At 40.5% G+C, this 16,276-nt stretch overlaps 1 protein-coding gene and 1 non-coding gene across 2 annotated transcripts in view; both read left to right on the forward strand.

The window, feature by feature from the left end:
• Window positions 1-10,833: 10,833 nt before the first annotated feature.
• On the forward strand, window positions 10,834-10,979 carry LOC114008825 (U4 spliceosomal RNA). The gene has a single exon (XR_003550329.1). It is a non-coding gene; the product is annotated as a U4 spliceosomal RNA (small nuclear RNA).
• A 5,020-nt stretch (window positions 10,980-15,999) lies between these two features.
• REEP3 (receptor accessory protein 3) overlaps window positions 16,000-16,276 on the forward strand; it is a 98,470-nt gene continuing 98,193 nt past the window's right edge. Inside the window, exon 1 of the mRNA XM_006154166.3 lies at window positions 16,000-16,116. Within this exon, the coding sequence (XP_006154228.1) occupies window positions 16,085-16,116 (32 nt within the window). The 5' untranslated portion in view covers window positions 16,000-16,084. The remainder of the gene's footprint in view (window positions 16,117-16,276) is intronic.

Here is a 16,276-nt window from a genome sequence, read left to right on the forward strand (position 1 = left end):
AAAACCCCCCCCCAAAAAAAAAAAAAAAAACCATAGTAAATCTAAGAACTTATTCAAGTTAAAAAATCATTTTGTTAAGAATAGTACCACTGGGGCCAGCAGTTGTTGTGGTGGTAAAGGTGCTGGACTCCTACACAGCCTACTGAGGTTCAAATATCGGACCTGATGGCTTGCTTTCTCACTCTCCCCCTGCCCCCTCCAACCCCAGCTGTCCCTCTCTGGTGAGAGCACATGACCTACAGCAAATTACATAATGATGATGATGATGATGAACAAAATTGAAAGAAATAATTATTTATGGAAAAAAAAAAAAGAATAGTACTACTGTTGAGGGTAGCAGGTGGCATAGCAGTTAAAGGTGCTGAACTCCTACATGGCCTACCGTGGTTCGAGTCTTGGATCTGGCTGCTTGAAAAATCACACTGGGCGCATGTGTGTATCCAAAATTCTGAGAGGAGAATTAAGAAAGGACTGTGGCACAGACACGGACCCGGGGTGGGGGGTGGGGTGGGGGAGGGTGGTGATTTCTCACTTTCCCTCTTTCTGGCTCTGTCTCTCTTCAGCAAACACATATGCCCTATGGCAAAAACCTTAATAAAAACAGATAAATAAATAATAAAAAATAATAGTATCACTATTTCTGCCAGATGATTTATTAGTTCTCCACCAAAATCACTGCCTGAGAACAAGCTGGTGGTGGTACTGGGAGAGAAAATAAGAAAGAGAGAGGAGGAGGCAGGGAAAGAAAAAGATTTCATTTCGTTTTTTAAGATACTGCCCGGGCAGCCCCCAGCATGGTGGTAAAGGCAGCTGGATCTCACATGGCTGAATGTACGGTTTGAGTCTCAACTTGGCAGCCCGAAAAACATGCTGCACATGTATCCAAAATCCCAAAAGGAGAGGAAAATGGAGAAAGGATTGCTTTGTGACCATCTCCTGGGGGGATGAGGGGGTGGGTGCTTTCTCATCTCAAATCCCTCCCCCATCTCTCTATGACAAGCACACATACCCTCTGGCAAAAATTTTAATAATGAAAAAAAAAACCTAATTAATATTTTTTCTAAAGACTGAGCTATAGGGTTTAATTTTTAGCTGTAACTTCTTAAAAAAAAAACATTTTTCTTATAATACTGAAATGACATGCTAATGGCTACCAAGAATATATACTTAATTCATTTATATTGGCTCATTTCAATACTGATTCAATTGTGAAATGAGTTACAATAACATGGATAGTACAAAAGACACTTAAGATCAGAATCTTTTTTTAATTTTGACAATATGTAAATTTCATCTCTTCTATTAATATATCCTTACTTCTACATAAGGTGACCCCTAAAACAACACTAGCAGCTAATTATTTATATTCCTAACCAACTTATTAGTAGAGTTGAAACCTGCTTCCTCTCATCTTCTGCTCAGTGAATGCAGAAGAGCTATTTTTTCTATAGGATGGTAAATTTAAAATCTTGCCAGTTTGGAGGCCAGCGTGTGGTGTGGTAGTTAAGGTGCTGGACTCCCACATGGCCAACTGTGGTTTAAGTCCTGGACCAGAAGACTTGAAATTCAGGCCAGGCACAGGTGTCCAAAACCTCAGGTGGAGGATGGAGGAGAAAGGATTGTGGTTTCTCGCTTTTTCTCGCACTGTCTCTGACTAAAGCAAAAAATCTCTCTTGGAAAAAAAAAAAAAAATCTTGCCAGTTTGGGGCCAGCAGGTGGTCTAGTGGACAAGGTTAAGGTGCTGGTCTCCCACATGCCTAACCAAATTCCAGTTTCAGAGACTCAACACTGGGCATGTGTCCTCAGGATTTTGCGTGCATGCCCAAAATCCCAAGAGAAGATGAAGAAGATTGTGGTACGGCCATCACCTCTGGAGAGTGATTTCTCACTTTCCATCTCACTGTATCTCTGTTTCTCTGGCAAGCGCTTGTGCCATATGGGAAAAAAAGGGGAAAGAAGCTTTATAGAAAAAGAATTTGAAAACAGACAAATTGTTCTAAGAAACCAAACTGGAAAGGACCCATTGGTAAAAATTAAAAAAAAAAAAAAAAAAACCCTGCCAATTCTTCAATTCTTCCTAGACCCTTAACAGCCAACATAATATATTCTTTGCTCAACACTATCTTTCTTGTACCTAAAGGAGAAGGAATCAATTCTTGGTGATAAAAAAATCAAACTCTGAATCCAGATTCTGTAAGACAATTCCAAGAACATGAGCCGCGCAATTCTAAATAACAACCATAATAAAAATGGAAATAATAAGGAATCAGCAGATGGTGTAATGGCTATGCTGCTGGACTACCACAAAATCAAGTCCCAGACCTGGTGCTTAAAATTCATGCTGGGCCTGTGTGCGTGCATACTCAAGATCCCAAGAGGAGAATGGAAAAAAAGGGACTACAGTGTGGCCATTCCCCCAGGGAGTGATTTCTTTCCCGCTATCTCTGTCTCTCCAGCAAGCACATATACCCTATAGCAAAAATCTCTCTTAAAAAAAAAAAAAAAAGAAAGAATAAAAAATAATTATTGAGCACGTACTATGTATCAGGCAGTTATGCCAGTGCTTAAAGACATTACTATCTCATAAGATCCTCAAAAGAAGTCCCTGAAGGAGATACTGTTGCTATATCTATTTTGTAGATGGGGAGATTGAGTCTCAAGAACTAAGTGATTATAAAAATGATATAGTTCCTAAGTGACAAAGAAAGATTTAAAGACAATGGGCCCTATAAATAAATTTGGGCCTTCAATGGCCAAGCACCAGAAGCACTCAATCTGAGGGCCACAGGTCATTTTTAATATTTCAAAACTTGAAATGAAACAACTATTTAACTGCAAAACACCATAGTTAAAACTATAATTTTCTCTACCTTCCTTTTCTCCTTTCTCCTACCTTCCCTCCTTTTCTTCCTTCTTTCCTTCCTTCCTTTCTTTTTAGTTTTTATCAATAGTTCAAGTTAGGCCAATTCAATACGGATAGCATATGCTGCTTTGATTACAATCTTCAGTTAAAAATATGGAGGCAGGGACCAGCAGTTAGCGTAATGGCTAAGTCGCTGGACTCCCACATAGTCGACCACAGTTCAAGTCCCGGATGCGATGGCTTGAAATCATGCCGGGTGCGTGTGCGTGCATGCTCAAGATCCCGAGAGGAGAATGGAAGAGAAGGGATTGCGGCATGGCCATCCTCCCTGGGGGGTGATTTCTCACTTTTTGTCTCTCTGTCTCTGTCTGTCTGGCGAGTGCACATGACCTATAGCAAAAACCTCTCCAAAAAAAAAAAATATATATATATATATACACACATATAGAGGCAAACTATTAATAACTACAGGTTGTGATGAAAAAAACTTTTGCAATGTGAGATTCATAGTGGAAAAACAATTTAAGAGATCCTTTCTGCCAAGACTGGGAGATAGTAGACCAAAATGACCTCAATGATCCATGAGGGACCTAACAACATATAAGTCTCTGCCAAACACACACTTCTACACCAGATGTGTCTGGCTCCCCCCTTCTCTCCAGCTCTACTCCCCACACTCACCATACATCAAATGCTTTCCGTTAGCACTGGTAGGCCTAAGAAACCATCAGATTGACTCTCAACTGAATAAAGGGCGGCTCAAGTTGACTCAACATGTACTCTTGCTATAAATCCTAAGCAATCCTTTCTCCCATTTATCTGATTTCTTCCCACTTTTTCCTGATTCTCCTTGCTGCTTGTTAACTAATTTGCCCTATGACAACTTACTTAGTTCTACTCCTTCTACTCCTGATCATCTTCTGGCAGCTGCCCTAGAACCTTCTCTGGGATCTGGATCATTTCGATGGAGCAATAAGTATCTAACTCCATCAGTGCCCACATGCTTGTGTCTCCTAAAAGCTCTGTTTTTCCTATCTGATTTTTTGCTAGTTCCACTTGAGCCAAACTACTATGACACCGATAAACAGATCATTCCATGATAGTGAATATTGGTTAGGATATTTTAAAATGCTATAGGCAGCCTGTACACAAAATGTCGAATGTCATACCTACTGTATAAAGGCATTACTTGCTTCTGTATTTTTTTGGCTATAGATAGCCACTCAAAGTCCTAAAGGATGTTATAATATATAGGAAGGATATAGGTACTGGTACCACAACAGTGAAACAGGGCAGGCAACATATCTGCTCTAACAGAGCTTACATTTGTACTGGAGGAAGAGTCAGACAACAAAAAGGAACAGCAGCCAGTGGCAAGTAATTTGCAGAGAACAGAAACAGGAAGACCCAAGAGTGATTAGGTGGCTAGTTGAGATTGGGTAATTGACTAGGAAGAGCCCTGGAATTTGAATGACATTAAGAAGCCAATCAAGAAAAAATGATTGCTCATTCTAGAGCAGGGAACAGCAAATGCAAAGGCCCTAAGGCAGAAAGTAAGACAACTATGTTCACAGAAACAGAAACAAGGCCAATATAGCTGAAGCTTAGTGGGTCAGGAATGGTAGCGATGAATCTGGAGGACATGCACATGGCTGTTAGCAAACTAAAAAAAGGGACCAGCAGTTGGCATAATGGCTATGTGGCTGGACACCGTAGTCGGCCAAGGTAAGAGTCTCAGACCCAGTGGCGTGCCCAAGATCCAGAGGAGAATAGAGAGGGAATTGCAGTGTGGCCATGGTGGGGGGGGGGTTGATTTCTCACTTTGTCTCTCTGTCTCTGTCTTTCTGGCAAGCACACGTGCCCTGTAGCAAAAACCTCTGGCGGGAGAGGGGGAGAGCTTCATTATAGCTGACAAATACAAATTTACAAATGATTTTGAGATGTACTGTGTGTAGAGTCACTTTGGGCAGCATAAAAGAAACAGGGATATTAAAAAAAAAAGGAAAGAAAAAGAAACAGGGATGTATAAAGAGCTTTTAAATACACACTAGGTAGGACCCACCCACACACAGTGTGAAACAACAGGCTTGAGATTGTCTTACTAGCATGATACAGAATCAAAGGCCCAGCTTCTATGAATATGTAAAAATATGCAGAATTCCCCCCCCAAAATTAAGTCTTCATTCACTTCAATAGAAATTCACAAGTAACCACACATTCTCACCAATATAGCAATCATCTATTTAAAAATTGCTAATTTGGCCAGTAAGGAACTTTTAAATCCTGATTTTCTCAATTGAGACTGATTCTCTTAGTATGCCATTCCAAAATTTATTAACATTTGTGTGTACATAGTCTTCTACCCTACACTCATTTTTCCCTTCCTAAAGAGGAATGACCTGGGGCCAGCAGGTGGCAAGGTGGTTAAGGGCATTGGACTCCCACATGGCAGACCATAGTTCGAGCACCAGACCTCGTTGGCTTGCGTGCACGCACTTGCACTCTCTCTCTTGCACTCTCTCTCTCTGTCCCTTTCTGGTCAAATTAAAATAAATAAATAAATAAATTTGAATAAGATAATTATTTAAAAGAAATGACTTGCTAAGACTAAGCTTATCAACAGAATAAAGAAATGATGGACAGCAACCTGGTCCTCTGGGATTTTGGAATAAGTTTTAGAATTTGACCTGGAGAGTGGTATTTGGTTAAGGCAGTTGAGCCCCAGACCTGGAGGCTTATAAAACACACAGGGTGCATGTGACTGAGTGCCCAAAATCTCAAAAGGAAAAACAGATTTATGGTGTGACCATTCCCCCATGGTGGGGGGATTGTCTTTCTCATATTCCCCCTCTGGCTCTAGCAACACACGTATCCTCTGGCAAAAGAAAAAAAATTTTTTAAGGGAGAAGGGGAAAGCTTAAACAGACTATCTATTAAAAGGTGGAGCCTTTAAGAAGTAACTGGGATTGGAGGAGGTCATCTGAGTGGGGACCCCACAGTGTACTCGGATCTCCAGGCACAAACCTAGAGTGTCCAGTTTTACTACTGCACCCTGATAGCCGCTGAGTAACTTTGTTATACATTTTACTGGAGACAAATTTCCTCAACTTCTGCTTCTCTGAGCAGTAAACATTTCTCTCCACTCTCTTCCTGCTTGCATGCTTGATTCTCTGTAGAAATGGATGTAATTCTTAATTTTGCTCTTCTATAGTAAGCTATTTTCTCTCCTCTGACCACTTACAAGAATTTTTTCTTTAGGGCCAGGCTGGTAGTGCAGCATGTAAGTCCTCTGGGTAGCAAGCTAGATCCTGCATAGCTGACTGTAGTTCACATCTGGGCCGAGGTGGCTTGAAAAAATGCTGGGTGCCTCACATCCTGATGGGATAGAGAACTGAAGGAAAAGGGACTGCAATGTAACCACCCCTCACAGGGGACCCTTTCTCTAGTCTCTGGAGAGTGTTGACACCCTCTGGCAATTAAAAAAAAAATCCTTTCTTTCTTCATCTTTGATTTTCTGAAATTTAAATATGAGGTGCCTAGGTGACATATTCCTGGCACTGACATTAATTTGGAAGAAACTGCTTCTGTTCCCTTTTTTTCTTTCTTTTCTTCCGATATGCCCATTATACATTATTTATTCCTTTGGTACTACCATGCTTACGTATTCTGGCTTGCTTTGTCTTTTTTCTCCTTGTCTTTCAGTTTAGGAAGTTTCTATGGTAGCATTATCAAGCTCAGAGATGTTTTACTTAGCTCCATCTAGGATACTAATAACCCATCAAAAGCACTCTTCATTTCTGTTACAGTATTTATTTTTTTATCTCCAGCAAATCACTGTCTGATCATTCCAACACTACTGCCATATCTGACTCTGGTTCAGGTATTTGCTCAGTCTCTTTCTGTTTTTTAGTGTGTCTTACAAAGTTTTGCTGAAAGGCAGCTATGATATACCAGTAGTAAAAGAAAATAAAGGATGTAGGTCTTTAGTAATGGACTGGCAAGATGTGAGATAAGAGGAAGCCTCCTGCAGTGCTATGATTGTCTTATTTTTTTTTAGCAATTATGTTTTTATTTATTTATTAGGATAATCTTGTTTATATTACATTGAATCACATATAATTTTACAATGCATTACATTTCTTTTTCCAGAAGAAAGTCTTTTCTTTTTAAGATTTATTTTATTATCTTTTTTTTTTTTTTTTGAGAGAGATTTGTACTATAGAGCATATGCGCTCGCCAGAGAGACAAAGAAAAAGAAAAATCACCTACGGGGAGAAAGGGTGATGGCCAGGCTACAAACCCTTCTCCTTCATTCTCCTCTTGGGATTTTAGGCACTTATGGAACAAGCAGCCAGCCTGAGCGTCAAGCCTCCACTTTCAGGACTTGAACTGTGGTCAGCCGTGTGGGAGTCCAGCACCTTAGCCACTATGCAACTTGTTGGCTCCACCATCATTATATTTTAATTTGAACAGAGACAGAAAGCAGGAAAGTGAGAAAGCAAGCCACCAGGTCCAGTACGTGAACCAGTCTGCCACGTGGAAGTCCGGCACCTTCTCCACCAAACCACCTAAGTAGCACAGTCTTTTGATGAGCCTGTGAACTTCAACAGTGCATCTCAGTTTTCATGTCCTCCAGATAGGGCAGGTTGGTTGGAGAGGTTCTACGTTTATTTCCTTCCCTCTCGTAGAAAACTCAGAGGACTAGAGCTGGGTATTTCCTTTTCCCTTGCGGAAGGCTAGAGTTGGCTGAGGTTGGGGATTTCCTGTCCCCCAGTTATATCAGGCTCTGATAAAGTCCCAACAGGTTAGCCTCTGGTAAAACAGTTTCTCCGGAGGACAGGCCCTTTTAAGAACAGAATAATCTGGAGTATTTCAAATTGATTCTTTTTCCCCTCTCCTCCAGGCAGTAGTGTGAGGTGGGGCTGGAGATAAGAGTTTCTGATATTCACTGTGAGGACCTGGTAGGGATCAAGAAGGTTCCTCCTATAACAGGGCCTCCCTGGAGTTTTTCTGTCTCAAGAGTGGTTTGAACTAAAGCCTCAAGCAATTGGTCGACTACACTAGTTTCCTCAGAGGTTTCTGTTTGTGGGTTTCTGCTTCAGTAGTCGTGATTCTCTGTACCCACCTGTCTCTGCAGTTTTGGGGGCAGTGGTTTGCCCTGTGACCTCACTTCTCTTGACAGATCTAAGAAGTGGTTTATTTTTCATTCTCTTTGGCTTTTTACTTGTTAAAACCAAGTAGAGACTTCTAAGCCATGCTAAACTGGAAATCGGAAGTCTTCAGAGATCTATTTTTAGTTAATGGCTTTTTAAAATGCTTTAAATATTAATCTATATTTTTTAAAAAACCCTCCTCAGACTATATTTTTCCAATCTGTCATTAGTCTTGCAGTTTTCTTTATATTGCTTTTGGAGGCATAGGCATTTCAGATTCTTATGTAATTAAAGATCTGATTATAGTTTCTGACTTTATGGTATCTTTGAGGCAGGAGTTAGACCCCATTTACAGGCAGACAGGGCAAGGGGAACCCCAAGAAAACCACTGTGATGTGACATGTGACTCCTGATAAGTTCTATACATTCCCAGTCACCCTTTCATTTGCCCTTAGACATGCAGATGTTCTTAAAGAATTCATAGCCCTTTACAATAGAACTTAATTGGGCTAGGCATGAGCTCCTCTACCCTTAGACATACAGATGCCCCTGATAATAGGAACTAATTAGAAAAAAACCAAAGGTCCAGAAAGACATAACTCAAGACACACAAATAATATAAAAGCATTATCACAGTTTCCAGAATGGGGCAAAGCACTTTCACTTTCTGATGGATGGGACCTTACCAGCTGAAATATAAACCTGGAACCCAAATCAGGAGGCATCAACCCATTTTGGGACCCCTCGCTTTTTCCTGGGAGCTCTGATCTTCCCTCTACCTCCTTTAATAAACTCTCCAGTTTTAACCCCTCGACTTGTCCGGGTTTCTAACTCATACTGAGTGAGACTTAAAACCCATGTCCACTCCAGGTGCTGGGCCTGATTACCCCCTTTGCCTCTGTGGTCCTGCATCACCTTCACATAGTGTTGGCTTCTTTTTTTTTTAGTGCTTTTATGGTACTTTCAGTTTTTACATTTATTTTTCTTATCCATCTGAAATTTTTTTTCTTTAGTTTTAAATGGCTGGCTAGTTGTCCTGATATAATTTACTGAATAATTTCATGTCCGAACCAATGAAAAATGCCACCTTTATCTTAGACTAAATGCCTATTGACAATTGGATCTATTTCTGGACTTCACTTTGGCCAAGGGGTCAAAGGTAGGGGCTTTGCCTCCAATGGGAACTAGATGGCTAGAGATGAATAAGGAAAAAAAGAGTAAATTCTTTCTTTCTCTTTCAAATTTTATTCCTTGTACTCTGAGGTAACACTCAAAAACATCACTAAGAATTCTGCTTACTAGACATAAAGAAATTATCAACTATTTCACCTTACAAATACATCCTAACCTCCATTTATATGCCTGAAATCATAAATCCATCTTCAGTTTAAAACTAGGGATTATGATATAATATTTTTAGTTTAAACCAGTAGTGATACTACTCAAATATGTCTTGAACTAAATATTTCTCACACTTAACATAATCAAACACAAAGCCATTTTTACTCTGAAAGAAAATAAAAGGCTTATGTCTAAATCCTTAATTGCTACATATGAGACTAGTACCTTCAAATGTATTAGATCCACAGATGTCAATTCCTTACTCAGATGTATTTCCCAGATTCAGCCTTTTCGGTCTTTCTTTGCTATCTTCATTGATGGCTAACTAGTAACCATCATTTCCTGTCAATACCTATAGAATATCTCATAAAGAAATAATCTTGGGGCCAGTACATGGCATGGTGGTTAAGGTGCTGGACTACAACATGGCTGACTGGTTTAAGTCCTGAACCTGGTGGCCTGCTTTCTCATGTTTTCTCACGAGACCATGTACTTTATAGCAAATTAAAATAATAATAATAAACTTAAATAAATAATTCATTGAAAAAATAATATATTTCTATTTTACTGCAATGTTATCATGATATTTTCAATACAATTTCTTTTCTTTTTTTTGGAGAGGTTTTTGCTTTTTCTTGCCAGAATGACAAAGAGAAACAGAGAGACAGAAAGTGAGAAATCTCCCTCCAGAGGGCATGGCCACGCTGCAATCCCTTCTCCTCCGTTCTCCTCTTGGGATCTTGGGCACACACACCTGGCATGAGCTTAAGCCACCGGGTCCGGGACTTGAACTGTGCTCAAATACATTAAAGTCCAGTGACAGAGCCATTACACTAACTGCTGGTCCCAATACAATCTCTTTATAACTCTATTTTAATGTCAGATACCAAACTTGATCTCGCTGTAATCATAATACTATAAACAGAGTGCCTGAGAGAGAAGAGGTTTTGATCTAGCAGATGAAAAAAAAGAACAGATTTCTCCCTTTTTTTTTTTTTTTTTTTTTTAATTTTGCATGAAGATGGAGGTGGGGAGGCCCCCCTCAGGCCCTGCTGAAGTCTCTTGTCTTCCTTTCTCCTCTCAGGAGTTTGAGCATGCACATACAAGCACACACACACATGTGATTTTCAAGCTATGGGGTCTGGAACTCAGATCATAGTGGCCTTGTGGGATCCAGCTACCTTAATCTCTATGCAAACTGCTGGCCCCAGATTCTATCTTTTAAGTCAGAATTTTAAGTTCCTTTCCTGGGCACAGCAGGAGGCGTGGTGGTTAAGGTGCTAGACTCCCACATGGCTGACAGTGATTCAAGTTCAGGACCTGGAGCTTGCTTTCTTCACTACTCCACAACTCCCTCTGAATGCATATGCCCTAAGCAATTTTTTTAAAAAATTATAATAAATAAAATAAAATAATTATTTAAAAAATTCTTTCGTTCCAATTATTTCCTAAAGAACTATTTAAAAATAGAGTCATAGCTTTGCGCAGTGGCAGTATCGTAGCCAATGAGGTTTGTCCAAGGCGCAATTATTGCTAATTGAAAATAGAGTCACTGAGTAATTTTGTTATAGCCTTTCTCCAAATAAAAACATTTTCAAGCCACTGAAAATATTCTCTCAATAGAAATGGGAAGGTGACCTAGTATTCAGTCTCATTTGCATACTCATTAATAATTACACAGATTAGATACTATCTCTATACCCTGTAATTCTGCTCCCACTACCTGCTCTACCAGGTACTTTCCTACACTGTTCATTTGCTAATAAATGAACTCCTTTAACATGCAGAAATGAACATTCCACATATTTCCTAGAAAAACTAAGTGAAACTATAGCTGAGAAATTCCTTTCTTTTTTAAAAGAATTATTTATCTAATTGTGCTATTATTATTTAATATGCTATATTGTGCTCACCAGAGAGAGAGAGAGAATGTGAAAAAGAAAGTTACCAGGTGCAGGACTTTGACTGTGGTCAATCATGTGGGAGTCCACACTACCTACTAGCCCCTGAGAAAGTAATTCTTTTAATAGTTTAATTATGCTTAGGTTTCAAAACCCCTTACATTTGATTATCATAACATTAGCATCCCCCACTTAGCAGAAAACAGAGTGACTTGCCAAACATCATGTAACTGGTAGTACAAACAGGTGTCCTGAGAGAATGTCCTTTGTCCCTAAATATATTGTCCCCCACCATGATTAAATTTAATATCCAGAGGAAAAAAGTGTCTTTGCAGAACAAGAAGAAAGAAGCACTTCTTCACAGTACAACACATAAATACTAGTGATGAACATACGAAAACAAAACAATTAGGCTTAGTACCTAAAGAAGTGAGTTCCTATTTTCTACATAAGAAATTATCTCTGGTTTGCCAAATGAGAGCATACTATAAAAGCTTCTAGGCAAAAGATACATTTCCTTTTCTCATATTGCCATTAGAGTCTTATCTTACACAGTGAAGCACTTATCTAATGGCCACCTATTAGCATATCTCAACTATCTATGGCATAGTCCAATACATAGACATTAGAAGCACCCACCACTAAAATCTGGGCATGTTTCATGAGAGACTCCTTCTTAGATAGTTACTCTTACTTTAGACCAATAGTTCTCAACTAAATCAGATTCAGTGTCCCCCTCCCTTCCATAAAATATTTTCTAACTTTTGTTTCACCAACCTGAAATGAAATCAATAACAATCTTCCTACAGCATATTTCAAAAAAAAAAAAATTCCACTTACCCTAAATAAAATATAAATGAAATAAGGAAATACACATAATTTATCATAAAATAGTATTTCTTTCTTTTTTAAGATGGGGGTGGTGTGTGTGTGGCGGGGGTGGGGCTGTGGTTTCCCCAGGCTGGAATGGAACTCATGGTCCTTCTGTCTCAGCCTTGGTAGTAATTAGGATTACAGGCACATGCCACTGCACTGGTTTCTGACAGTAGCTCAATATGTAAATGCCGGGACAAAACTACAGTGGAAGACTTCCAGCAGTAATTAGTAGTTGAACACGATAAGCACAAATGCAAAGCTGTTTGTGGTACAATTTTCCAAAACTATAAACAACTCTTGGTCAAGTCAAATCTTCCTTCAATTTACATAACAGGTGCATGTGAAATCAGACACTGGAAAGAAAATTCAGTCTCAGCTAAAACTATGACTATATACAAAATGGAGTTTGTAGATTCAGAAAATTACAAAATATTACATGAGTATTAGGCAGGAATATTCTTAAATCATCCAGGACATAGGGACATGTTCATAGTTCAAAATGTCATATACATTGCAAAAAGTATGCATCCCTGCCACCCCTTTTTAAATGCTAATGGTTAGTTCCAATCATTAAAACAACAAATAAAACATTCCTCCCAATTTCTCCCTAGAAAGGAACCTTAGACACAATTCAGCTACCTTTATTTACAGCATAACGTAAAGCAGCTTAGAAGTATAGAGTTCCAGTTCTGTCACCTACAACCTACATGATCATTGGTCAAAGTTAACTCCTCCAAACCTCAATTTCCAGAATATCAAAAGGGAATAAGCACAACCTAGTTTTTTTGGCTATCAGGATGACTCAACAACATGTTGGTGGCATACTGCAGTTTCCAACCCCTGACACAGAGATGTGAAGACAACTATTCAAGTAAACACAAAGAACGCAATAAAAAAGAACATCAATGTGGTAGAGGCAGAACATAAGAGAATATAAAATTAAATTTAACACATAAGAGGGGCCAGCAGGTGGTAGTGGTTAAGGCACTGGACACTCCTACATGGCCAACCATGGTTCGAGTCCTGGACATGGTGGCTTGCTTTCTCACTTTCCCTGTTTCTCTATGTCTCTCTCTGGTCAAATTAAAAAAAAAAAAAAAAGAATGAATAAAATTAAATAATTCATTGGCAAAAAAAATTTAACATACAAACATAACAAAATATCTAGAGATATTTTAAAGAGCAGCCACCAAGCCCTGAAGCCATTCGTGTATTATGATTCAGTGAAAGAATATTCAGAATGATGAATCTCAGATTAAGACGGCAAGAAGGATACATATTTTAAGGAGACTGCCACTGTACATGACTACAATTTTCAAAAGCTTGCTATTTAAAGAGAGTGATTATATTTATCAAATATTATTCACAATTTTTTTTTTCTTTTTTTGGAGAGGTTTTTGCTATAGGGCGCATGTGCTCACCAGCAAGACAGAAAGAGACAGAACTCGAGAAATCATCCCACCAGGGGGGATGGCCACGCTGCAATCCCTTCTCCTCCATTCTCCTCTGGGAATCTTGGGCACACGCACTCACATGCCTGGTGTGGGTTTAAGTCACCAGGTCCAGGATTCGAACCGCAGTCGACTACATGGGAGTCCAGTGACATAGCCATTACGCTAACTGCTGGTCCCACTTTTTTTTTTTTTTTTAATCTCTTGGCATGAGACTGAAAGACAGGCACCTTCAGCAGGGTTTTAGCCTTCCCAGCCAGCCCAGATCACAGGTATGTGCATGCCCGGTATATACAGGTCAACCCAGGAAGCCATGTGCATAGTATTAACCCAGTCATTTAAATAGAATCCAGCACTCAAAGCACTGTGTTATCGACCCACCACATTGGCTAGAACATTATTCAAACTTTTATTGGTCCTTTACCCTAGCCTAGGCTGGGTATTAAAGAAACACATATATCTAATATGCCACATTTGTCCTCAAACCTTTTACTATCCAGATTAGGCATGGGTAGAAACAGAGACACAGATACTAAACAAACTCAAGTAATTAATTATGGGGACCCAGAGAAAATTATGAATAATTGCCATTGAGGAAAGTGAAGGCCATCTTCATGGTATACAATTGAAAATTCTATTAAAATTTATTGAAATCATGGGTAGGTAATGAATGTGAAGCAAAATATTAAGGAAAAATGAAGTCTGGGCAAAAGCAGTGAGTATGAAAATACAGCTTGGTTGAGAGTTTCCCTAAGAGAGTTAGGGAAAGCACACATTAGGGGTTGGGATGAAAGCAGTAATAATTAAGGCTATAAAGATAGTTCAGGACCTGTTCTTAGACGGATCTGAATGACATCCAAATGTATCTGAATTTTACTGGGCAAGCTGAGTTCTCCAGAAAACTGGTGTTTAAGTGACATACCTGATCCTCAAATAATGCTGAATAATGGCCAGAAAGATTCAAAAGAAATGTAAATGATCTTGAGGTTCCTGAAGTAACATGTATTCTTAATATAAATAAAGAAGCAAAAAGAGCCTAAGAGCAAAAAGCAGCATCTGAACTAGTTTTTTTTTGGAGAGATTTTTTTTGCTATAGGGCGTGTGCGCTCTCCAGAGAGACAGAGAGACAGAAAGCAAGAAATCACCCCCCAGGGGGGATGGCCACACCGCAATCCCTTCTCCTGAGTTCTCTCCAGATCTTGGGCACGCACGCACACGCGCCCAGCGTGAGTTTTAAGCCACCGGGTCCGGGACACGAACCACGGACGACTACATGGGAGTCCAGCAACATAACCATGACACTAACTGCTGGTCCCCTGAACTAGTTTTTTTAATAATCAAAATATTACTAAATTTATTGACCCTGGGAACTAAAAAGAGCTCAAGATAATCTATGTGGCCCCTGATTTTCTCCCAAGCAAGTCAGAGCATTTCCTAACATGTTATTTAGCATTGCCTCACAACACCCCTGCAAGGAGAAGAGGAAGGCTACAGTATTATTAACCTCTTTTTATTACGGGGAAACTGAGGAACACAAAGAATAAATTACAGGATGGTCACAACATAGGCAACCATATTTTCTAGGACTTTAATTAAAGGCCTTAAACTTACATTTCTTCATCTAGTTTTTCCAATATCTGAATACTGGCGTTATCTTATTAATCGAAGGAAAAAACCCGTAAACTTAAGATCATTTTCTCAATTCAGGAGTCACTGAAAAGTTAAGAGTTTTCAAATACTTCTCTTGAAATGTTAAAATTTTCAACAATCGCAAGGTGTTAAGCAGTAACTCAATCTCCCCAAAACAGTTAGTTGTAAACAGCAGAACAAGTCAGGAATCCTAGGCCCCGTTTTTAAATTTAGATTATCTGGCAGGCTTTGGGAAACATTAGAGATCACTGCCTGTTAAACAGGCTTTGCAGATGGTCTGATGGAAAGTTGCCCTAAAAAGCCCGAAACTGTGGTATCACTACACCCACCACTGCAAACGTGAAATCCAACGCCCTCCGCCTTGGTTTCTCCCTGCATTGCACCATGCGACTCGTGGTACGCACTGAGGCCTGCGCAAGGACCTCCCCAGTTTCCCTTAACATGCGGTACTGTCAAGATGCCCTTGGCGCTGGTCTCCGTAAACAGTGGGGACCGGATGTGGCTAAGCACGTCTCAACATCTCGGCTCTCCACAATCAAGGACCTCGTCCAGAAGCTTCTACAGGACAGAGTTCCTGCTAAATAGTTCATTTTCACATATGCATGACAGACCCTACCCCTAACTCCCCTTCCTCTGCCTGCTGCCCCTCGTATTGTTGCTTGGGTGTCCCAAGGGCCAAAGGAGGCGAGAAAGGGAGGCTAGAGAGCCACGGCTGGGGGCGCCCGACGCGTGCCAGGGTCCGGCGGGTGCAGCCCCGCAGCCCGACAGCGCGCGGCCTGCCGTTGGCGGCCTGGTCCGCCGCGCTCAGCGCCCACCCGCCCTGGAGGTGGGGCCCAAGCCCCCGGGAAGATGGTGTCCTGGATGATCTCCAGAGCCGTGGTGTAAGTGCCACACACGGCGCCCCGCAGCCCGCGCGAGGCGTGGGGGGACGCGTACGGATGGGGGTAGGGCCTGGGAGGAAAGGAAGGCCCGGGCCTGGGAGGGGGTGGGGTGGCCCGGCCTTGGGCCTGCTCGGGGACTGGGGGCCCCGGCCTCTCACCC

Source organism: Tupaia chinensis, unplaced genomic scaffold (genome assembly GCF_000334495.1).
Source record: "Tupaia chinensis unplaced genomic scaffold, TupChi_1.0 Scaffold000399_1, whole genome shotgun sequence".
Classification (NCBI taxonomy): domain Eukaryota; kingdom Metazoa; phylum Chordata; class Mammalia; order Scandentia; family Tupaiidae; genus Tupaia; species Tupaia belangeri.